The sequence below is a fragment of the Euwallacea similis genome, chromosome 3 (assembly GCF_039881205.1).
Source record: "Euwallacea similis isolate ESF13 chromosome 3, ESF131.1, whole genome shotgun sequence".
NCBI lineage: Eukaryota > Metazoa > Arthropoda > Insecta > Coleoptera > Curculionidae > Euwallacea > Euwallacea similis.
In genome coordinates this window covers 5767848-5793201 of record NC_089611.1, presented here as the reverse complement: position 1 = coordinate 5793201, position 25354 = coordinate 5767848, and the positions used below count along the sequence as shown (strand labels likewise).

The 25354-nt window shown below is 36.6% G+C and overlaps 2 protein-coding genes across 3 annotated transcripts; one reads left to right on the top strand and one right to left on the bottom strand.

The window, feature by feature from the left end:
- Positions 1-1278: 1278 nt before the first annotated feature.
- LOC136419720 (uncharacterized) lies at positions 1279-25083 on the top strand. The gene is made up of 3 exons (XM_066406248.1): positions 1279-1426; positions 1529-1795; positions 25069-25083. Exons 1-3 carry the CDS (start codon positions 1379-1381, stop codon positions 25081-25083), a joined length of 330 nt encoding a protein of 109 aa, XP_066262345.1. The 5' UTR covers positions 1279-1378.
- LOC136419801 (uncharacterized) lies at positions 4237-20284 on the bottom strand. Of its 2 annotated transcripts, XM_066406348.1 has the most exons (7): positions 18091-20284; positions 15564-15785; positions 12760-12871; positions 7119-7278; positions 5131-5384; positions 4610-4802; positions 4237-4434 (listed from the first exon to the last, which is right to left on the bottom strand). In XM_066406348.1, the coding sequence occupies exons 1-7, from the start codon at positions 19886-19888 to the stop codon at positions 4387-4389; spliced, it is 2787 nt and encodes a 928-aa protein (XP_066262445.1). In that variant the 5' UTR covers positions 19889-20284; the 3' UTR covers positions 4237-4386. The 2 variants fall into 2 exon arrangements, with proteins under 2 accessions (XP_066262445.1, XP_066262446.1); XM_066406349.1 differs by lacking the exon at positions 15564-15785 and having other exon boundaries at positions 18091-20283.
- Positions 25084-25354: the final 271 nt, after the last annotated feature.

Sequence of the window (25354 nt, the reverse complement as noted above, 5' to 3'; positions counted from 1 at the left end):
TTTCTGCCCACAAAGAAAAAAACTTGCAGGGATTGTTTTTTTTTTCTCAACGTATGACACAAGACAGGCTATAAAATAACACCTTTATTGTCTAGACAGTAAAAGTGCCACTCTACAGCTCGTTTTGCGTCAATAAAAAGCCGGTTTTTTAGCAATAGGAGGAAAAATATTCCTTTTACCTACGCAACTTTTTAAATCAAAAGATTCATACCACGTTACAGAAAACATGGGCAAAATGATATCATTAGTATTGCTTTTTCTTTGCCCTAAAAAACTGGATGTAAAGGGTTGACAAAATTAGTGTAATGTTCGAATTTGTTCTGTTACTTTTCATCGCACATATAAGGCGACATGGCAATCGAATTATTAGGACACTGAAAAAGCATTTAATTTAAATTTTTTTAGTGTTTAATGAATTAAAAGATAAATTCCATAGTATATTTTTATTCTTAATTGCAAATTTATTTATGTAAATTCGACATATATAGTGCGACCGAAAAATTGAATAAAATTTTTTTGTTCGGTAACAAAATTTCTCAAATTTCTAAAAATTTAAGAAACTGCATATGAAATATTAAAAAATACGTATTTAAAACTTTAACATCATGTGTCTCAAAAATTAAAGGTTTTCTGTAAAAATACGGATTTTCCTAGCACAAATTCTTTTGGCATAAACTGCCTCATCCTTTATAAATTATATAAAATTATTTTAACCATAAAGCAACTCATTATTTCTCCAGAGTAAGTTTTTGAAATTTATTTATCCTGAATTAAAACTAAAAGGGCTTTAAATATTTTCAATAAAGAGAAAAGTTATATTGAATGAGGATAAATTTGAAAGGGGTATCGATTTATACCAATTTGACCCTTGCAAAAATACTTGATCTCATATCGCTCCATAGCTATGTAACTAGTTTAAGTGCGAGCTTTTATGTTTTTTTTATTTCCTTTTTTATTAAATTACAAAGCGTAACCTGAATTCAAAAATTTCATTTTTGGACTAGGTTGAGCCAGCTTAAACAATATTTTTTGAAGCAATTACAGTTGATTAACAAGACGAAAATGTATTCACCTCAATTTCGATCTTTTGAAAACTTTAAAAAGGCTTCCTTCCGCAGATTATATCTTTTTGCATTGACCTCAGCTTTAAATCACTAATAAACCTTTAAAAACAAATATTAAATTAGAAGGAAATTAACACAAATGCTTTGCGGTAGTAGAATTTTGCAAAATATCACGTCTCATATACAAACTTGTGACGTCGCAGACTCAACCAGCTGCTTCTTATCAACGAGATGATTTTTGGTATAAATTGGTTCCGACATGATCTCAGGGTACAGTTCAAATACTGACAAAATCAAAATAACATTTTTAAAAAATGGCTCTCAGATTCGCAGTTGCTTTCATCGCCCTAGTTGTGGCCCAAGTAAGTATTCCTTAACATCGTAAAAAATCTATATACCGTCAATTATCTTAAAAATCCCTTGCAAACTTAACACAATTATTAATGTTGAATATTATTTTTCAGGCTAATGCTGGATGTCTCTTCACCCCACCACCACCACCATGCCCAATCCCAGGACTTAACTTGAAGAGTGCTCTCTACAACGTGCCCACTTCTTACACATGCCCACCTATTAGGACCAAGCTCACCCAACACCCAGACATCAACATTCCTCTCGCCCTCCCTGAAGAAATCCCATTGGGCAACTACTGCTCGTGCCAGAAATACGGAATAACCCCATCTTTGGTATCTTGCACTCCTTCATCGGCTCCAGCTCCAGCTCCATCTACTGTATACGTCAGTGGTCCAGCTCATCCACATACTGTATACCTCAGCTCTCCAGCTCCATCATGCGCTGCTTCACCTTCAGCTCTCAGCCCATGCCTGCTCAACTCAATCTTGAGCCGTGTACCTGCCCCAGTAAAATCTTGCGGATGTGTTTAAAAAGCGCAACTGATGTAATCTGCCAATAAAAAATAATTGTTGGTGATATATGTTTATGTTTTATTGTTTACTGTTGTGATGAACTTGTAATTTCTGGTATGCAGTTGTTATGTGGTGGTGGGATCAATAGTATAAAGTGAAATGCAGCACCACTTGGCCATGGAGTAACTGTAATATTAAATATTGGTAGTGGATTTCCGACTTAAACTGATATTTATAAGGAAGATCGCGTTCAAAGAGAAGAGACTGCAGGCAAACGGGCATATCGTTGTTCCGGCTCGAAGTGACCAGAAATGTTGAATTTCGTCAACGTCAAAGGAATTCGAAAATTTATAAAATAACGCGATTAACTAACTATGAAATAAACAATCATGTTCGGAACACTCTGAATTCGCAGTCTCAGAGATACTGTTCCGTGCAAAAAATAGCCAACAACCTTTCTTCTAGCTCTGTAGCTAAAGTTTATTGGCATCGAATGATAGTATTGAGTTAAAATAGTATCGAGGAAAACTAGTGAATGACGAGACGATGCGAGCAACGTGCTGAGATGGAACTCTAAAAACAAGTGTTAAAACTTTGAATATACCAATATAGAAAAGTTGCATTTTTGGTCAGAATTTGAATGCTCCCCATCCAAAACAACGTAATAAATCGCTCAGATATGACCGCGATGGGAACTGCAAATTTCGCCAATCGGTCCGGTCACAGTCATACCGTAATATATTTAGTTCAATTAGAAAATATCATACGCTGACAACAAGAGTTAAAAACTCTTTCAAATGAGGTGTCACTCGACATATAGTGCCATTTGCGTTTCTAAAGTTGAATGCACCCCTGCGAAGGGGGTTATTTTTGGGGATCTGCATTTAACGCTAAATTTGTCCTTTTCGAAAACAAAATCGACGGTGTCGCGACAATTTCTAACGTTTTGATTGTAATTCAAAATAAGACGGATGCAAAGTTTTTAATGGCACACCCTCTAGGTATTAGCTTTAAATGTGTGTTTTAATTAGATTTGGTTCCGCAATAGACGTACAATATACCTTTGATATGCCGTGGTCAAAACTCGAATCGAACAACTTCGATTTTTGGGTTCAAAAAATATTATGAACTATTATGAACATTTTTGGGCCATAAAATCAATGTTGTCCGATTCCTGTTTTGACCGTGGCATATCAAAGCTGCGTCGTACACCTACCGCGGAACTCAATCACGTTGAAATCGAAGCACTCAATTTCCACAATTTTTTTAGCAAAATTTTCCTGTATGCTAGTGATTTTACGATTACAAGAGAAAAAAAAAAACCAGGTCCTAAATATTTCTCTGTAGTTCCCTGTCGCGCCAACTAGGAGTGAGTAGCCAAACCGAGTACTGTGCGAAAGAAAGAATCTATCCTTGTTTAGCATATAGTACTACAGATGATGTGTAGGTGGCATCACCAGGCAAGAAAAATATGGATTACGTCACAAACAACGGCATACTGATGCACTTTTTTTAGTCGAATTGTCCTTGCTTTATACGAATCTAATAATAGTAGTTACATATATGATTTCTTGGATTCATTGTTTTGCTTTTTCAGTGGCACACAAAACTAACTGAAATTAAGTGTAAAAAAATTTATATCAGATCTCGAAAATATTGAAAAGTCCCTCTAGTGATTAAAACACATTCTAGGTATTAATTTGTCATACAATTTTAAGTTGTAGAATCGCTTTATTTTTCCCTTAACTTACTCGATAATTACACTGATAAGATTTTAAATTAAACTGATCATTTTAACAAACCTAATCATCAATAACAGTTTTTCAATAAAACTTTGACGAGTGCCAACTTAGAAGTTTCAATTGGCTCTTATATGCACCTTTGTAATTTTCATGTTATTTTTTCCTAATCTGTACATTTCACAGTCAGTAGTGCTCTTGTTAAAACTAATTTAATAATTAAATGTCTTAAATTGTCTTACGATTATTCAGCAACAACTCTCCCGATTTTCTATTTCTACAATCTCACAGCAAATACAATTAAACCTGATGCAACAAACAATTATTATTATGTACAAAAATAAATAATAAAACTACAACTATCACTTTAATCTGTCCAAGATAAAGCCCTACGTTACCAACATTACTGCTTTGTTATATAAAGAAAATAATTAAAACATTCTACTATTTCAAGACTTGAAAAGTATATTAAGTTTTGTGTGTGATCGGTGGCTTTTATTAATTTAGCCGTATGAAATATTGCGGGTTTAAATGGTTTATTCTTGTAACTTTTATATCAATAATAATCCAAAACCCGATCAATTATAATCAAAAAAATATTACAGTACACAGGCAAACAAAGCAAACGATTTGCGACCATTAAATCTAAATTTGGTAATCTGGCATTGATTTCTTTTACTTCCATTTGCAGTACATAGATTTCAGTCACTATCTCTATTATCTGGATGCGACTGCTCTAGTGATCCAATCCACTGTATTTGCCACCTAAAAACAAACAAATTATTAATATATTATACTTAATTGCAAATAATGGCACTAAAGAAAGTGAATGTTTCAAAGTGATCTGAAAGTTAATACTTTTTGGGAGTTTAGACTGATCGCAATCTTTTCACTAAAATTGAATTTATTGATTATTATGAGTAAAGTTGTTCTGCCTTACCCGATGATAAATTCCAGGTTGCCCAGGCTGAGCACAGGAATACCCCGCGGAAACTATGCCTATCAGGTACCATCTTCCTGTTTTCTGAAGCATAAGCGGACCACCGGAATCGCCTTGACAACTGTCCCGACCTCCGTTTTTATAGCCAGCGCACAGCATCTCATCATAGATAGTAACTTGAATACCCTTAGATCTAAAAAAGGTATTGTCACCAGAAAATTGTAAATCGTAATGGTAGAAGTAGTAGATAGCCCTAAGTGTACCAAATTCGTGCAAAATCCTCAATATTATTCTTATCTCTAAATAGCTACAAGTCATCCAAGTTTGGAAAGAAAAAAAATAACCAAATACATGCGTTAATTTCATAATTTCTATGGAAATTACCCTCTTGATAAAGCCACCATCGACTTTGAGTTTTGTGCATTAGGAGAATAAAATGGAACTTAAACCCTAAGTCTCAACCCAAATTATGTGTTTAGACATCCAATCAGAGAGTAAATGTTTTATTCATTATTACGTACCTATGCCATCTCTCACATTGTCGGTTATCTATCACAGGAACTTTTACAGTTTGCAGTGTTTGAGGTCTTAGCCTAGACCCAGGACTCAGAGCACCCCAACCTGCGGCATGCCCAACATCTCCAAGAAAGTTTTCTCCTTTCGCTGGTAGGCAAATGGGGGTTACGTGTGGCAGATTGTGGGCTGCCCTATCTAGTCTTAGAACGGCCACGTCAAATCGATCAGCTTGCGGGGTGAATTTGAAGAATGGATGAACCTATTGAGAATGCACGGACTTCAGCATACATTTTTTTAGCCTTTTTGTACTTCAATTTACCGAAAATCCAAGAAGACGAACGGGTTGAAAATTGCACCGCGGAGCACCCTAACTACATATGTCGAGATAATGTTCAAATTTAATGGGCATTCAATTTTTTCTGAGCTCCACTTTAAAAATCTCACGATCTTGCTTCTGCAAGTCTTGATAATTTTTTAACAAATTGCGCAATCAGTCGAGATACTGTGAGCAAAATGGAATGAAGACTCGGTAGAGGCAATAACTATCTCAAATTGGGCACGTTCTTGCCGGTAAAACGTTCGCTCAAATGGCTATAAATGATGCACATTAATTTCAGTGAGCAGATTGTAACGAATTTATACTCGGTAGAAACATATTTCGTATCAAATTATATAATTTTGCTTTTCCTGTCCTCGTAATGGGTTTCAGGAAACACCTTTCCTAAAATAAAATATGTTTTACGTCCATTATCGAATTTACCCGTATAATTTCATAAATGAAACGGGACGGCTGATCTGCTGCTACAGAGCTAAATATAGTTAAATTCAAAAAAGTAAAATTTCATATACGATTATCTCAAAAACCACTGAAAGGACATATATCGGACATTCTCCATAGAAAATACTTACAATCACCTACAAAATCCAAGAACGTAATAATATTCTGCGTAATTCATTTGAATCGGCTATTCCATATACAGGGTGTCCCAAAATGAGGTTGCATAATTTTAGCAGCATATTCTATGACCTAAAATAAAAAAAGTTCATATAAACATAGATTCGCAAACGCTTCGTTTTCGAGAGAGAGGGTGTGAAAGTTTTAAGCAATTTGGAATATAGCTACACCTTGTGTCTCGAAGAGCTGGCGGATTTATGTTTATATGAATTTTTTGTCTTATTTTTAGTTGTATTCTGCTAGAATAATGCAATTTAATTTCCGGACACCTTGTATGACTCTGTAATTGTAAAGTTTATTTCGACGAGTCCCCAAATGTGAATATAGATAAAATCTGTTTTAAAGTGAAAGGTCAAGTTGAGGAAAGTTATATTAAACCACAATATGAAGCTCATGCCGTTGTTCCTATAAAATTATTTGGGCGGAATTATTGTAATGGCATTTAAATTAGCATATAACCACGTACAACTTCAAGCACTATTACTTATTTATAGACCACAACAGCGCCGACCGCTGCTGCGAATGCCACGATCAAGATCAAATACCATTCATGGTACGTTGACCATCAAACTTTTACCTTCGCAATAAACAACATCAGTCCCTGACCTTTCCATTTCTCGCAACAAGAAACCAAAATAAAAAACTAGTCCATGTTAATTTTCGTAAATTGGCAATCAAAATTGAAAGTGATGTTCAAGGTGGCGTCACATTGGGCAGGAATCACGACTACTTTCTTTCTCCTCATGTAACATTGCCTAAGGTTGTCCACCACTTTCTCCCGTATAATATGATTACCGAAGAAATCTGTATGGTAAAGGAAATCCACGAGGTGAAGTAACACCCGGTGTAATAATGGAAAACGTGATTGATTGTGCAAGAGATATTGATTTGGTTTTTTTTATGGGGGTTTAATGTTTATTGTGAGAGAATGTTCTGATTGAGCCGTACTTGAGCGATAAACAATTTAAAACGTCGTGAAATACTTACATTTCATAACTTAGTTTACAGTCGTATAAAATGTGTTTCAAACTTACAAACCTGTATACTGGAAACTCCGAAAGTGTAGGCAGGAAGTGGCTCCACTGCAGAGTTGATGACATAGTCTCCTAACGTTACATGGACTTGTCGTGGTGCTGCTCTGGCCACGCAATGTCCTGCAGTAACCACATGTCTTCGACTGATCAGTGAACCACCACACCTGAAACAAGATTCATTTCGTAACTAGTTATGAAACGAAACCAGGTATTTACTAGTAGGCTGCAGTTCTGCCGAATTCAACTTGAATAAATTCAAATTGCCACACTGTTGGGACATCCTGTACAATATGTCCAGATTCCACCTCTTCGTGAGAGCACCTCTTTCAATACATTTTTTACTTACACCAACCATAATTATGCTTTGCAAGTGAATAAACTCATTACAATTAGTCCAGTCTATACCTTCCACCAAGTTCAACCAATTAACGCTTCTAATATGGAACAAAGCATATCGAAGACGGTAGTCAGTTGTGTAAAGGATTATAAAATCCTAACGGTAACTGAAGTCAACAACATTCCGCAAATCGTTAATCTTTAAAACAAGCTGATGATCATTATTACATTACACAATGAGTGTATAAGTCTTATAACAGGCCTCAGGCCAGCTGGCCATCACTTTCACTCGGAGGTCATCGATCGAATATTGTTGGTATGTGTTGATTTTCTGAGGAGTGTTTGTTGATGGTAAATAACAAAATAGTCCTAAAGGAAATGTTTTTTTTTTAATACATTTTCGGACGTAATAGGGCAATGGAAATTGTCGACTTTTACACTATTTTTGAATCACCCTGTATAATATAAAAATGGACATTTATGTAATGAGTGGGGCTTTGCGGGATGAGAGAAGCGAGGTCCTTCAGGGTGTGATAAGAAATTGGAAAATAATACGACTTTGAAAGACAACATTCTTTGAAAAGCGTGTCTCGTATTTGATAAAAGTAGAAAAACTTTATTCTTCGGTTGAAAATTTTTTAGGTGTTAATATTTGAAAGTAATAAATTAGGCCTTAAAGTAGCTTTGACAAACACGTTAATGTTGTGCAGAGATAAACTCCTGTTTAGCATTTTTCATAGGATCTTTAGGTACAAATAATTTTTTAAAGGGGCATAAGTACAGAAACTTTTAAAGAATTTTGTTTATAACAATCGGAATTCGTTTTTAAGCAAATTTTTAAACACTTTTGGTACTAGTTCAGTTTCAGCATGGCTCGTGGAAAGCATTGGTCTGCAGTCACTCGACGTAAAATAATTAACGCCTATCAACAAGGTATTAAACAAGTTGATATTCCAAAAGTGTTTAACATTCATAAATCGGTTATTTCGAAAACAATTTCTAATTTTAAATCGTGAAATACATTAAAATCAATTAAAAAAAAGTGGTCGTCCTAGAAAAACAATGAGGCGAATTGATGCATTAATCAAAAAAATTGCTCAAAAATATCCACATAAATCTGCAAAACAAATTTTATGTGATATTGGCGAAGCCTAGCTAGACTACAAAACTGTGCAAAGAAGGTGGAGGGAAGCAGGATTGCTTAGTTTCAAAGTCGCATAAAACCATTTATGTCAAGAAAGAACCAGAAGGCCCGACTTGCTTTTGCCAATAAATATTTTCACTGGACCAGCAGTAATTGGAAAAGTTGGTGCTATTTTCAGATGAAAGCAAGTTTAGAATTTTTTATTCTGTCGGCGTATCATAGTTCCCCAAACCAAAGATTTAACACCAAGTATACCAAACCTATCATCAAACTTGGCGGTGGATCTTGCATGGTGTGGGGACGTTTCTCGGGATATGGTGTAGGAAGTCCATTACACATCATAGAGGGCAATATGCTGCCATATGATGAGGATTATTTACTACTTACGTGGATGTTTCAGCAGGATAATGATTCGAAACCCAACTTTTGAGTCATCCGAGACTGGTTCGCGATCGAAAAAATTACTGTTACGGATTTTCCTGCACAAAGTCCTGAACTTAATTCCATAGAAAATTTATGGGAGGAATTAGAACAGTGTATTCGTCAAACTATAATGCCATTCAAGGAAGAATTAATTCGGATAGTGCAAGAGTCTTGAGTATTCATCGGAAATGACATGATATTGAAATTATTAGAATCAATGTCAAAGCAATGCCGAGAAATTATAGCGAACAATGGATTTTCTACGTACTGTTAATTTAAGCTTAAAATTATCAACAATTTCGTCATTTATTTTGGAGCTTCTCTACTGTTGTCCCGACTTATTATTTATATTTAGAATATATTTTTTATTTTTGGTTTCAAATCAGTTTTTGCCTATCAAAAATGTTTCTTACATTTATACAGTATGAAAGTTTTGGATGAAACAGTCCATATAACTAAGATGCTGAACATATGCGGCCAAAATACTCGGACACGTCGATTTTTATTTTTTCTTGCGGTTTTTTTGATGGTAAATTCATGTATACAGGGTAGTCCAAAAATCAGGTACGACCACCAACTTTGTTTTTTCAAATGAAAATATCTATTTTTTATTTCATCTTCGAATTCTACGCAAAATTCTAAGTGTGTTTTACGTACCATGTCCATGTATGTGTATGTGTGTAATAATTTCTAGATTCAGTTTGGTTCAAAGAAATAAATTTAAAATTACTAAAGTTTCTCTACTTTTGTCTAATAGTCTAATTGTTATCAAACATGCAAGGTGTCCCTTCCGTACAGGCTCTACCAGGCAACCCCTGGTTTCTCTTTCGGACAGACATGTCGGAAAGACGGACCTTGTCCGACCGGGAGCGCAAATAGGAAGTAAGATCGTTTAGAACCGATGGCCACTCAAGCGTGTCCGGCTGACCAGGTCCGACATACAACTGTTGATTCTATCGCACCCCACCGACGTGTCTGTATGACAAAATAATCCACACTTTTTTTCATATTTCCTCCATAATTCCGCAATTGTCGCGTAAGAGTCATTTTGTTGCAAATTTTTTGTTTTATTTTTTGTTTGATTTATATTGTCATTTTAATCGATTAGAAGTAGTAACCTTAATATTGTTTCGCCTGAATGAATTGTTAACTTTCGAACATCAATGTCAATCATCAACTTATTGCGTGCCAGTGCAATGCAAATTGAATATTACAATAGAGGCCAACTTAATATTCTTCCTCGTTAATGGGAAGCCAGTAATGTTACATTAGGCGAGCGATCAGGGAAGCCGGAGTAATCTGAAATAGTATATAGGGTGTTTAAAAAAAAACGCTGCAATATTTAAGGGGGTGATTTCTCAGATTTTATGAAAAAAAGTTCTTATAAACATAGGTCTGGCAATGTATTGTTTCCAAGATACCAGATGTTAAAATTTAAAAAATCTTAAGAAATCGAATCATTGCTGGGTGTGACTCAATTAGAAACAACCCTGGTATTTTTGAGAGAGTTCGCCAGTCACAAGGAGAAGATTGGCTTCTTGTATCTGAGCTAGAGGGGGTCACTTTAAACAGTTTTTGTAATTTTTGATAAGGAAATGGTGATGGTGGTATCCTAAACGAAGCAAGATACGACGAAAATTAAAGAGACAAAAATTTTATATTTTTAGTTGCTTTATCTAAAAAAAAATAGACATTTAATTAAGGTGTCCCCCTTTGACATCACTGGACCTAATAATTTTAATCTAGTTAGGGCCAAATCAGCCCTCTATTACTACAAACAACGTTACCAAATTTTAAAAAAAATTCCAAAACCGTTATTTAAAAAAAATTATCATCCTGTATCTTGGAAACAATACATTTTCAGACCTATGTTTATGAGAACTTTTTTTTATAAAGTGATCTGAGAAATCATCCCTTTAAATATTGACACGTCTTTTTTAAACACCCTGTATATTATGATACCAGTTTAAGAAGGAACCCTAGTGGCGTTAAAACGATGCAAAAAGTACATAATTTTGCCACTGTTCGAACAGTACAGAAATGTTGCCATTCTGAAGATTAATGTCTATATTCATTTTTGCTTACTTTCCTCAATTATCTACTTTATTTTGTGGTAATTTATGTTCAATTTCATGGCCTATCTATCTATAATAATCAATTGCAACCAGCGAAATGACCGCAAAGCAGATTTGCATGCAAATTTTCATTTTGTAATTTTATTACTTAGTTCATATTAATTGTACCCACTTGTGCGTAAACGATAAAAACTCCAAATTTAAACCATTCCTTAATTAGCCAGTATTTTATAAGGTATACAAGGTGTCCCAAGTTTCATGACCAGGACTTCAGGGAAGGTTAGCAGAACTTTGAAAGGTACATTTTAAGGTGATACTATTGATCCAAAATTCGCAAGACCAGTAGATTTCGGATTAAGCCAGGTTAGGTTAAATCATCGCATTCCGATCTCAGCTAACAGGGTCAGAGTTTTGTACAGGCCATTTAGGGACCCCCTGTGCAGAATGGAATGGAAGAGGCATTTTTATGCATATATTTAATGATACCAATTACGCGAATTATAAAACCGAGACGAAATTCCTTATAAGTACGTGTAATTTCGGCAGGGCGAGAATTTGCTACATTATGAAATAGGTGCACGCCTGATGGAGTGAAATAAGCACATTAAGGATTCAAATCAGCCTTGTAATACTTAGGAATATTCGTATTATCATTATCCATGAGTCACTCTGGATTCATGATTTTTGGCGATTACATATAAATTGAGCAAGATTATGAAATTAATAATTAGGTTTCCGCCAAACCGTATGATTCATTGTCTTAACAAATACGTACGTAGGTGCAACGTACGCATACGTTCAACGTATATATGCGTATACGTGACCTACGCCGCAAGTTAAATTTTTAACGTTTATGTTGAGGAAAAAATATAATTCAAAGAAACGAAGAATGAGCACATAAAAGAGGTTCGTTACAACGTTCAGTTGTTATTCTTAACAGATCAATCAGGAGGTGCCAGGCATCAACAGCTACGATGATCGGGTCTGGGCCACATGAGCGTTAATATTTTTATTAAACGCAGTAGATCATCACGCTATGTATCATTTTTTCATCAAGGTACGTTTCACAATTTTCTTCCCATGAATGGTTCTCATGTGTGCAAAAGCAAACAAATTAATACTTAAAACATATTATGAAAACAAAATTTGTTCTAGAGGTCAAATACTCATACAATAGGCACAACCTCTGCATGACCATGAGGTATAACATAGACCCAGTTATTAAAGCAACAAAGGAACTAATTAATGGAAGAAAATACACTACCTAGTTGTTCTTTGGCAACTACAAAACATTGATGCCATCGCTTTGAACGCAATTTTAACCCGACGAATTGTTCAATATCCGCCCCTGTTACATCCATTTTCAACGACTCAGCAAATAGTCAATTATTGTTATTTTGTGTATTCAATTAGTGCACAAATTGAGTTCTGTTAATCCACAGGCAATTTTATTGCAGACATTCGTGGTGTATTGTTAAAAATTGCTTCAGAATCGGGTTTCTCTTATGCATTGTTTGCTTTTACCAAGTGTATGAAATTAGTTCAGGTTAGACCTCATGTGTGGCACCTTAATTCTTGGCATATACAGGGTGGCCCGAAATGGTCTGCAGCCATTTGCCGCCCTGTACATTAATACTTATGTACTTACAATTTAGTAAAAATTTTACCTTGAAGACCCTATTCTGATGTATGCCTGCCATGGGAAGGTACCAAATCCTGCCTCATCTCCTCCAACGATTCGTCTTTGCGCTTGCTGTTTTGTCGATGAGATTCCGCATCCTGAAACAAAGAATATAAAAATGTAAATAATGCAATATGTTGTTTTATAGCGGATTCTGTTTTTGGACGGTGAACGAAGGAATAATAAGTATTCGACCAACAGACGATTGACAACTGAGTGGTTTTTAAGGATCACATTAACAGAGTTGAGGCTAAAAATCGCCCTCTTCGATTTTTGAAACAAATGTAAAGTTTTCGTCTCGTGCATCCGTCATCCGACCATGCGATATGAGCTTCGCTTAGCCACATTTTACAATTGAGCGGATGACGGTTTCGGGCGAGAAGTCTGTTGTGTGCTGTTTTTTAATTAATCAAATTGAATATTTCAGCATTTTACATAATAACTGGAGGATTTTTCAGAAGCACAATTTCCTCAAAACAAGTTAGTTTAGTGCCACATGACTCCTCCTCAAAGACTGTGTATGAGACCAACACTAAAGAAGTGAGTATAACCAGATGGGCAGTAAGATGGATGGCACTAAGGCCGATGCTGGTGGAAGATTAAGGGCAATAAACACTTTTATACCAAGTATGCATTAGAAATAAAGACGTTCCACTTATAGAAGACGATAAATAATGGTTTAGCTCACAATTTCTAATTACAAAGAGTGGAAGGAAAACTATTAAAATTCTAGTGCATCGAATGACAAAACATGAAATTTATAACATGATCGTCAGCGTTCTCTCATTTACACTTTCTGATTGCAAATTATCCAATTCGTGAAGTTATTGTACATGATGCAAAAAATTTGAAAGTCAAGGTTGTTAAAAGTTGTCGGAAGGTTGTTGCACTGAACAATTCCCCGAGTTTTCTGTTCTGCACGCACCATTGGTAAATCTGCATTGCTACTTTCAAATAATTAGGCGTACTTAGTATTATATTGACATTCAAGGAAGAGAACTTGATCGAAAAAATCCAAAAATTGACGCCTATTTAACACCGACCTGGGCAGATATAAACTCGACCTTTTTACGATTTTTGGCTGCTTCTTCATCTCGCTTTCGGACATGCTAAAATTCTTCTTGTTAACCTTCACCGCTTATTAGCAAACGCAAACGCACTGCAAGATCGATAAATTGAGAGCGGCATCTTAAGTCGTTCAAGTGGATGTTAGACACTTAAAGCATATCAGGTACGCAAACGTACCTGACTATCGTAAGCACAGGAGAATCCTTGTTACGTTCGACTTTGAACGGTTGTGTAATAATTCATTACATTACGAGAATAGTAAGCAGCGTGTTGAGAGCGAGAGGAAAGTTTGCGATCGAGCCGCAGGCGAGGTCGGGATAAGAGCAGAAAAAGGTTTGAATCTTCATTACGTGCGTTTGTCTGTAATTGCTCATTTTCGGCTGTAGGTCGGCTATTTCATTATTTTTAAAAATTTTGCGTTTTGTGGATTTCAGTTTTAGAACCATAATTTGAGCCACACTTAAAAGGAGCAGAACTCTGCATTTTCTAATGTCTCATTTTCGAAGAGCAGCGAGATGTGCCAAAAGACTGCGTGGACAACTTAACTCAAACATCTCTCGTCAACAGGATGTTGGAAGGTGAACCAAAGTGCTGTAACAATGTCATTTCTGCGATGGTTGAGGAAAACGAGCACACGGAGCGTACCTCTTAAGAGAGACAAAAACCCCGGGCCTAGAAAAAAGAAAGAAACGTGCGATTGGAATGTGGCACATAATGGGGGTGCGAGGAAGGAATGGACGGCCAGCACCAACGTCTGCATTTGCCATTTGCGGAAAATTATCAAAGCAATTGACGGTCGAATGTCAAAGTCCTTCGACATCTCCTAAGGACAATTATGGGTCGTTGCAGGTTGCAGGAAAAGAAAAACTCAGGTTTTTAGTGAGTGGGCGCACCGGTGAATCCCGCACTATCCGGTCGCTACAATACCAGACCAGTTGTCTTTTGAAGATTTGCCTTAAGATAAAAAAACTCGAAATTAGCTTGTATAGTAGGCAGCCAAGTTCTTCCCAACCTTCCACCAACTGAAATAAATCCTCTCCCATGATTAGTAAGTTGGAAGCAATGCAATAGACGAGCATAAGTTAAGCGAAGCCTTAGGGCAGCCACAGACCACAGATTTTTGATCGGCCGACAGTTCTGTCGATTGCTTAATTGCAATAAAGACATACGTGCGTGCGCACGTTTGCCCGACTATTTAGTCTGTAGTTTGCACCACGAGCCTTCAATTTTTTAACAGAACATGTTCCAAGGAACCGGTTAATCTTAAACGAGCAGGTCAATTACTCTATTTAATAGAATAGCACTTCTCCTTTAAGTGTTGCACTGAGTATTTACAATATGTATTAAAATGCAATTTATATACAGGACAATTCGTGTGAACAATTCTCAATGGGGGCAAATTGTAACCTAATTTTGCAAGTTAACGTTAGTACTTTTGGAAGTTCAATTATTGTAGTATTTACATCATATTTAGAGTGTAAGTGTCAATTGCAGCCATCGTGTCTTTAAAACATTTACATTTTCCAAATCGTCAGCAATGATTCTATCAACCGATGTAAATTTTTCAAAAACAACTAATACGACAATTTTTGGTTGTCCACCGCGCCCCAACGCACCGTCAAAGCAAACAATCTTCAAAGAATTAAAACGATACACGTTTCAGGAGACCAAGTAACACAAAAGGGAGATCATGCCATTCCAATAAATAAAAAATTGACTTACGAACATCATCAACGATTGTGACATCCCTGCTCCTCGGCCCTTCTGGCGGAGCCTCGATGGTTCCTATTGCAGGACCTTGAGTTATGAGTCCAGCCTTCGCAACACCTCGATAACAGCAGGCCTTTAAAAGACCTTCGCATTGATTATCTATAAGGCCTCCTGATATCCAACAGGTTAGAAAGAACTCGCAGGTTGCCCCTTGGACGCAGATAGTGTTTCCGGCTATTTGAAGAATAACAGAGAAATGTTAAATTTACCGTGAAGCTTATTGATTTTTTTTTGTTTTTCTGCGTCACACTCCACGGGGTGTTCCAATGGACAAATTAATTATGAAGATTTCAATTGAGGAAATCTGAAAATTTGGCTAACATAGAAATCGAGCACAAAGCGGTTTTTTCTGATTGATCGGCAATTGAGCTTCTCGCCCTTAAGGGTTTATTAAATAGTTATTGTAATTTTTTTTTAACTTAATAATCTTCTGTTTAGATTAACATAAAAAAATGCTTGCTGGCGTCCTTGTTCTGATTCTCATCGCTCATAACACGCACTCATATTAGAATTATGTAGATTATGTTCCTATCCAATGTATGTAATTTTTACGCTTACAGGAATTACACCAGCTTGCTAAGCGAAGGCGAGGTAGGTCTGTGCTAAACGGCCTTTTTGAAATCCAGGGCTCATGTGAGTATTTTGGCAGTGATATCGTCCGCTCAAGGACCTAGAACCCAGTTTTTATCGAAAAACTGTTTAAACTTTAAGTTGAAACAACGTTAAATTTCGCCTTATGTATGTATGTACAAGCGGGACTTATTGGCGATACTCTTGCAATGGGAAAGTTGTACGACATTCCATGCTTTAATCAAAATATGTTCAGCAACGTAACACATAACTTTCTGTAGTGCGTAGGCGGTGCTAAAAATACATAGGTAACCGCAGTTCTTCGCAGTGGTACCGTTCCGGGTTCTTCATATTACTAAATTTACGAGCACTTATTCTTATTCAGAGTGAAAGTAAAGACTGTTTATGATGTCGACGTGCACGGAGGCTGTTTGAATTTCCTTCTGGTAATACTTTCAATCTTTAATTGCGCGATCTTGAAATTGCTTCTATTTATAATGATGACGCGATGCTCTTTTCGGTAATAACATTCTCTATAATGGTTTTTAAAAATTATATTGCTTTGATTTCGTTTTTGTAAAATTAATCGAATGAAATTCCTTGATGTTTTGTTTCTAGTTCCTTTGATAAACAAGAAAAGAATTTCTAAAAATGCAACCAATTTTTGTTATGTACCGATAGCCTCATAGTATTCCTCGAAAGATCAATAAAGGAAGGATTAGCACCTTGCAAGGAGAAAGGCCTCAGGGCCTCAGGATACATACTATGTACATACTACATATTCGATAATAACGTTTTTCAAACCAAAAGCAAGAAACCCATTTGGGCCTTTTCCCCTTCAACCCTTTCTCCCCTTAAACTGCAAAATTTACATTAGGGCCTCTAAATTGCGTATATTCTTGCAACAGCAAGTCAGCCCCTGCTTAATGACTACCTAATTGATATTAAGGGTCAAAGGGCTCTGATCCTTATTATCCTGTTAACACGTATTGTAATACCAACATCTTTATCACGGCTAACAAAACAGTTTTACAAAGGAGGAGTTTTACAAAGGAGGAAAGTGAGAGCACGTTTTTCTCTTGTGATAAGCAGCAGCAGGCAAAAATGCGAAGGTTGCTAGGTAAATCGTGCCGAAGGGCGAAGGGCTCATAAAACAAGTGTATTCGGGATAAGCATTGGCATTTGCTGCTTTGAATACCAGTTTTTTGGAAGATAATATGTGCTAATTGCATTTAATCTCGTGTATATCGCGCAAAAGTTTCACTTAAAAATCCCAATATTAAGTAATAAGTGGGTTTATCCACATACCTACATAACTAAATGATGTTTAAGCACGGATGTAACAGATCTTGGTCATTTGGTACCTATGTAACGACTAATCGGTATTCCCAAATATTGCAAAACTAACATATTAGATAACACATAAGGTTGCTAGAATTTACTGGGGGGTTAATTAGCATATACAGGATGTCCCATAAATGGTACATAACTGAATCACAGGGTTCTTATGTAAAAATATATAGATTTCTTGAGACATTCGAGATTTGAAGGGACCTTCAAAAATCAAAAACGCTTATATTCACATTGCTATCGAACTCCGAACCTTAGGTAGGTATTTTTCATCATTTCTACCTAGAACAATAAACTTTTATTTCCTAAGAAAGCTCCTTGTAACCCAATTAGTGAGATACCCATCTGGCAACAAAAAAGAGAAACATTTAATAAATCTCTTATTATGAATTCATGCGAATTTCCGACAATCACAGTCTTATTGTCCGAATGCAAATTCTACTAGACCTTGAGAAAGACACATTGTCTAGCAAATTCAATAATAATTCACAAATCACCAAATAGCTACCTACCTGGATTCATGCATTAATTTGTTCATTTAACCAATAAAACTACTTACCCCTATCTCGGTTATCCACTCCTTCCAAATCCTGCAAGTTATTATCTCCAGCTAACCAATCTGGCTCTTCTGCGGGGGCACTTCCTGAATTAACCGGATCGCGAAATTGCACAAGATCACTCGGGAAAATTACTCTCGGCCGTCTGGAAGATCCAGTCCAAACTGTCTGGAACCGAGCTGAAGGGTCAAAGTACGACTCTCTCGGTTGCTCACCTCTGACTGCTTGATAACCCGCAGAAGACGCAGCCTCGAAGGGTCCTAAAAGCCCTCTAAGTCTTCTAGGGTATCTGTAAGTGGACAATTCATTGAATCTAGCTCTGTTTTTGCCAGAGAAGCTACTTGAGTCATAGCCTTCTGCAGAGGCTCCACTTGGCTCGTAATCAGGTCTAAATCTCTCCACTGGGAAGGTTACTAGAGTTCTAGAAGAATCCTGGGGAAGAAATGGATAAAAGCCATCGTCATAGGCATATGATTTTCTGACGAGATATTTTGGTGCAGGATTCGCCACTGATGTTGTTGGATCTTTAACAACCTTTGACTCCTCGAACTTAAAGTCTGGAGGTAGAATTTCACCTATGTGTTCGTTGTCATCAGACTCAATTGAAGCGTCATCTCTTCTTGTTAATGATGGGTCCTTATTTTCATCGTTTTTGTATTGTCCTCCAAATGGCGACTTTGATCGTGCTTCATGTAAACTTCGCATGCGATCTTCGACAATTTGGTGTGCTCCATTGGATTCAAGTGGAAAAATATCAATTCCAACTGAAGGTTCTGTGGCCTCATAGGTTTGTTTACTACTACTTTCACTTGAATGGTTTTTTCGTTTATCTTTGACTTGAATTTCTGTGTTGGGGCTCATATTGTTTTCAATTTTTTTAATTAATTCTCTCTCCTCAGCTTTTCCTAGTAATTGTCTAATGGTGCCATAGTTCTGGCCTTCAGATGGTGGAGGGTTTAGCTCTTCAGTACTACTTGAAGCAGCACTGTCACCACGAAACGAATTTTCTTTCAAGGCCACCAGGGGAAGGTCTAAGTTTTCTTTCGCAGTATTCTCTTTTGTTTGAGCATTAACTCCGTTAACTGAAGGAAGTTTCAATTCACCTGCATTATTAAGAGAACCTTCAAACTTAAAATGGTTAACTTTGACACTTTTCTCTTTTTTAAGTCCGTCCACCTCATATTCCTCACTTGAGGCTACTGCTTTATTCTCGTAGGAACTATCAACATTCTCAATTGAATACTCGGAGTGTGGTAGTGATAGTCCATAGCCATTTCCGATGCCATTATTGGTATTATCTCCCTGAATACCTTCGTTGTGTTGATATTTTTCTCCACTATGGAGCAGCAAGTTTATTTCGTCTTTTGATAAAATCTTAAAATTTTCTACATAATCTTCCTTGGAAATTCTCCCCGACTGATCTGCTTCTTTGTAAGGTTGTTCTTTATGAATTATATTCTGGTACTGAGTCAAAAGCGGCCTCACAAAGTTATGCTCCAGAATTTTTTCGTCTGGAGTTTTGTCCGGTTTTTGCAAAAATCCATCCAGACCTGTGTAAATTCTTCTGGTGGATTCGTTTTTCTGGAAATTATCCCTTCGTATGTTTTGCAAAGTTGTGTATAGACTGTGCAAATGTTTATTAGTTTCTGCATTGTTAAGAGTGAAGGTTTCTACTCTAGGTGTAGATGTTGGCGAGAACTCCAGAAAGCTGTTCGTGGTTTTCTCATAGGGAGGATCTGCGGCTTGAATTAAAAATATTCCCAAAACTAGTGCTAGTAAGGATGACTGAATTTTGATCATTATGGAGAATTCCCATTTATTGCTGAACACCTCCTGGATATTTTCTAGAACGTCGGACCTTAGCGTCGATAATGAAAATCTAAAGTTTATGAAATATGCTTCACTCGAGAGTTTTAACCACTCATCTGGATCATCTCCTTTCCTATTCAGTTCTAGTTTTTGGCAATATACCTTGTGGACACTATCCAGAAACCAAAACTTGCGAACGCGTCACAACCGCACGAAACTGCGAAATCTGACGGAATTTCTTGTCAATGCTTCTTCTTCTTCTTCTTTAGAGAACCAAAAAAATAAAGAAGAACAATAACAATCGAGTAACGAGCAGCGGCGCGTTAAAGTTACCGACTTAAAGCCGACTGGACGGACTAGACCGTACGAAACGAAGAGAGTGACTTTCTCGTTCAGCAAGGTACCACCGCGAGGGTACGACCATGCAGACCACTTTCACTCTTGCTGCTTCTTTTGCATGACTGAATAAGCAATTGAATGTCAAAGGATAGGAAACGATAAGAAGTGATATTGTTGGTGTTTAAACTGCATGTCAAATAGGCTGAGGACACTTAAGTGTAGTGGTTTATGCAAGAGTTGTTGATTTACTATGCTGTGAAATGGGCATTTATAATAAATGGTGTAACAATGCGATTAATTTTATTTATTTTATTCTTCTTCTACACTCTGCTACCACCTTTGAAATGGGCTATAGTCCACGGTGCACGGCATATGCCGAGTTTTATATCAGTTTTACTAAATGTGTTTTTTATTATTTAATTTACTTACGGCTGTGTCTTTAAAAGAGAAATTAAAATGTTTTCCGAAGATAATAAGTAATGATTATCTAAACGAGTTAGCAGGACGCTAATGAGTTTTATAACCTTAGAGCCTAGAAATCGGCTTCTGATATTTATGCAAATAAATATTACGGATTCTATTTGCAATATTGCCACATTAGCAGTAGAAATTTACTTGCGGGAAAAATGTGATTAATCGTGATTTTTGGTTAGAAATCATAAAGTCGTTTCTGAGATATTTGGTATCGAAAGCTGATACTTAATCGAAGGATTCCTTCAAACGCTTCCTTAAGGTGCTTTTTTATTTTTTTAATATTGTCCTGTGCCTACATCTCATTGTAAATGTTCAAGGGCAGGGGCGTGCGAAAATTTAAAAAATACGCTTTTAACGGGGTTGTAAGAATACACCGGTTTAAACTTTCCCGCCTGATGTATCTATGCGTAAAAGAAACTAAATCATTTAGAAAATTGGTCTATTTAATTCAAACAAAATGAAAACGCTTAAACGCCGTTAAGGTGTAATCTTTTTATTCGAATCCGCTCCCAAAAGACGTCTAATTGTTTCCTCTAGAACAATGGCAAACTTGAGAACTACACGTCTTCATTGTTCCGTAGATAAATTTCTTTGTTAAGTACTTTAAATGTTCAGGAATATTGTTGGAAGTTTTCCACTAGAGTGGCGGAAAAGGCTCCACAACAAATTTTGGGGCTTCCCGAAAGGGCAACACATCTTCTAATCGCTTCTAGGAACACCAAGAGTTTTGGCGAGTGCAATAATAACGTTGTTTCCAAAATACATTTTAAAACGTTGACCTCAGTGGTAGAGAAACTATATTAAAAAAATACACAAATCCATTTTAAGCAAGCTATCGTTACTTTAATCATACATCACCACCCGCTTAATATTAAAACACACAGAAACTTCCCACCACTATTATCCTTAATCCCTAATTCCTCCTATTCCTAAATCGCTAACTATCCCTATCCCATACTATTATCCCTAAAACAGCAACACAACGGCATTACATTTAATTATAATATAGTGCATACACATACAATTCCCCCGGGTGGTTCGCAACACCCCGGACCACAATCACAGCATCCCCGCGGTCCGCAGACACCACAAGAACCGCAAGTCTCGCAGCAGCATTCATTTGGTGGTGGACCGGGTGGACCAGGTGGTGGAGGTGGCCCGCAAAGGCAGTGTAGAGCTGGCTCGGGGGTATGCCTGACTGTCATTTTCAACGCCCTCTTATCTGTTTTGCATAAATGGCGTAATAATAATGATTAATCGCGGTAGGCGGTGAAGCGGAAGCGTAGGGCGTTGATTAAGCCATTTACTATTTCCCGTCAAAGATGTGCCTGACAGTTAAATTGATCTCAGACATGCCTCTAATATTTCAGCGCCTACTTGGGCTTTTAAATTGTCACCCCTTGTTCGATCCATGATAAATTCACATGAATTTTGACACATCGGATTATTTGAAGGTGGCAGGAAAAATTAACAGTCGTAGTAGAACACGAAATTAACTCTACAACCGCAGGAAACTTGTATCAACCACATCATTAACACAATTAAGACACAAATAACTTACCACATTAATTTTTAATTATTATTCGGCGCGTTTTTTTGTTTGTGCTGCGGTTCTTGATTTCTATTCAGTGATCTCGTTCATGTGAGCGTCAAATTATTCTTATCTTCGGGACCTTCCGAGCAATATTGATGAACGAACACGTATCACCATATATCTTATCTCTTAATGATTTCTGGTTAAAGAATGTACGTGTATTCTATTGTTTGTTTAAACAAATTGTTCATCGGCGTGGTATGCATGAATATATTCGCAGATGTGTCGGCTTTCTGAAGCCGCCTAAAAAATCGAAAACGTTTGGTCAAGTACTTTTTCAACTACTGATTTCTAAGCTGAGGATGTAGGCCACCACCCTCACTACGTTCTTTTAAGTACACGCAAAACAAGGTTCTCGTTATTATCGTGGAAACCTGCATATTTTCCGTTGGAAATTATTCGTTGTCTACGCCGATGTATTTACTAAATTCATTCTACCATTAAACCCATCTTTTATGTAAGTCAAACTACGCCTCTTGCATGATCTACGCATTCGCTTTCTACTAATTTAAAAAATGTTTATGAGAACACGGCGGGTAAAACACATATTTATTTCTGTGTAACGGAACGTTAACACTAATTGTTAGTATTATCATTTTATAAATTTTTCAGCGTTGCTAAGTGACGCAATAACTTTAACAATGATCCTAATGGCAGGCACCATAGATTTCGGTTCAGTAAAAAATGTAAAATGGCAAAGTTACTTTCTTCCTAATGATGTAGGAAGAGTGCTGGTGAAGCACCATCCTCAATTTTCAGGAAGAAATAGTTTGAAACAAATGTTTTTATTTCGTACTTTTAAACTTCCTGGTTCATCCAATTGCTCGAAAAAAGAGGTAAAGTAAAAGAGGAGAAATACTGAAATGTCACTAGGTGGTACTTATAAGTTTAATAAATGAGCGAACAGATTGCCGGCAACAAAGACGCTAAGCGAATCATAATGAGCATGCAAAAAGCGCTATTTAAATCCAATCAAAAGGTCAGATATAAGTGTTAATGTAAAATGTTATCGCCGACGATGAGGCGCCTACATCCGAATTTTAAGAAAGTTTTACTTTCGTTCAATCAGGTTAATTTTGCTTTATTGCATGTGTGTCATCTGTTGCACATCCATCTTCTGTAAGCGGACACTCATTTCGTAACTTCTTTACGACTATTGAATATTGATTCAGAGTTGTCGCGTGGTATTTTGTTACTCTTCACTTCTGTTGTAATTGACGCTTTCTTCTTATTTAGGTATGCTAATGTGGAAACCGAAGAGACAAATGGAATTAATTTGGTTACATTATGAGGGAGCTGCGATGAAATAATTTAGCGCCAAGACTTTCAGTCTTGGCGTAAAAGGAAGAAGGCGAAAAATGAACATCATCTGGTATCTACAAGTCTTCACAGAGTATCTCGTCTGTGGGACAAAGCGAAGCTTTATATTATTCCCTTCGCTTTTTACGATAGGAATCATAATTAATATAAGACGTTAAATGCCTCATTATCACTTTCTAACGGGAGCAAGTCTTTCAAGCCCACACCAAGTGAATGTTCATTGTTCTCAGAATCTTGTTTTTCGATTTCGGATGAAGTAAAATTTCCCCTCGTAACAACAGCAGCCAATTTCGCAATCACCTTTTCAACAACGGTACCAATCAAAAGTGACAGTGAAACCCAAAACCGAACCAGTAATAAGAAATAACAGAGACTGGCAATTGGGATAACATCAAGGTAGACCCGCGACCTTGGGAATAACGTATTATATTATCATCAACGGAATAAATGACATGAAGTCGCCATGATGATTAAATTCTTCTAGGCCACACTTTCTCGAATACTTTCTTCTCTCTTCCTTGTAATATCATATACATATTAAATGTTGGTTCAATATACAAGTTTGAATGGTCTGCACCAATATTAAAACGGCACTTTCAGCTGGTAGCAGAGGAATTTTCACACGCCGACACAGGAGACCCTTTTACCTTTTTTTGTATTGGGGTTTTTTCATTGGCCTCGGCGGGTCTAGTCCGGATCTGCCTCTCATATATTTTAATTTCGTATTATATACAACATTCTGAGTGTCCTCTGGATTCCGGACACTTAATGTGCTGCTACCAACATTGTCTTTCGGGTCCCCACTGATCTTTTTGTCTTCAACTTTTATTTGTAGTATTAGTTCTAGATCACAACAATTTTCAAGCTAATTATTATCGCAATTGGTCTGTCGCCATATAATCGAGAACTCATTTGCGATGATGCATCCTCGGGGGGTTCTTCGAAAGTCACGTGGAGGGAAAAATTAAAGAGCGAAAGAGAAAGAAAAAAATTACTACGAAACATGATAAAGGATTAAAATGAAGGGGACCATCGCAAGAGGGAAAATCGCCTCTATATTATTAAGCGATAAAAAATCACGATTTGAATTAAGTAATGCTTTTTAATTAATAGAAGTCGTGTCTTCTGATAAACTGTTTATTAATGCCATTCTATTAATTTCTTATATTAAAATGTCTCGGTTATTAATTGCAGCCATTAACGGAGTCGTTATTTTACAATCTAGGTCTCTATTAGGACCTATGGAGAGAGGCATATGACGTTTAAGTCGAGGTAGCGACATTGTGATTCATCGTAGATTTTTTTGTTTATATTTTTATTTTTGCACTTTTTTTAGGAACTTAGCTAGTACTGCAGTTGATGGTTAAGTTTTGCATATAAAACTGAAACAGAACAGTAAATAGTTTTTAAAGACTTTGTTATTTTTCCAGTATTCTCCACGAAGATCAATGCTCCATAAACCATTTCTGGAAGCAGTTATTCCACTCGTTTGTTGGTACAGTGAAAATAGCGTTTTTGAAAGCGCTGACTGCTTCTCTTGCTGATTGGAATCTTTGACCATACAGTCCGTTCTTGATTTTCGGAAAAGTAAAGAAAGCGTTCGACCTCAGGTCGAGACTGTTTGGAGGATGGTTTAACAATTCGACATTTTGCTGCCTTAAAAATGTCATTGTCTTGCGATCTGTGTGCGAACTTGCATTGTCTATTTGGAGGATGATTCGTCGTTTGGA

Coding starts and splice junctions, on each gene's coding strand:
- LOC136419801 (XM_066406348.1), bottom strand. CDS start 19,888: ATGATCAAAATTCAGTCATCCTTACTAGCACTAGTTTTGGGAATATTT. Junction 15,786..18,090: donor AGTGGATAACCGAGATAGGG/GTAAGTAGTTTT, acceptor TTCTTCAAATAG/CCGGAAACACTATCTGCGTC. Junction 4,435..4,609: donor AACCTGGAATTTATCATCGG/GTAAGGCAGAAC, acceptor GTTTGTTTTTAG/GTGGCAAATACAGTGGATTG.
- LOC136419720 (XM_066406248.1), top strand. CDS start 1,379: ATGGCTCTCAGATTCGCAGTTGCTTTCATCGCCCTAGTTGTGGCCCAA. Junction 1,427..1,528: donor TCGCCCTAGTTGTGGCCCAA/GTAAGTATTCCT, acceptor ATTATTTTTCAG/GCTAATGCTGGATGTCTCTT.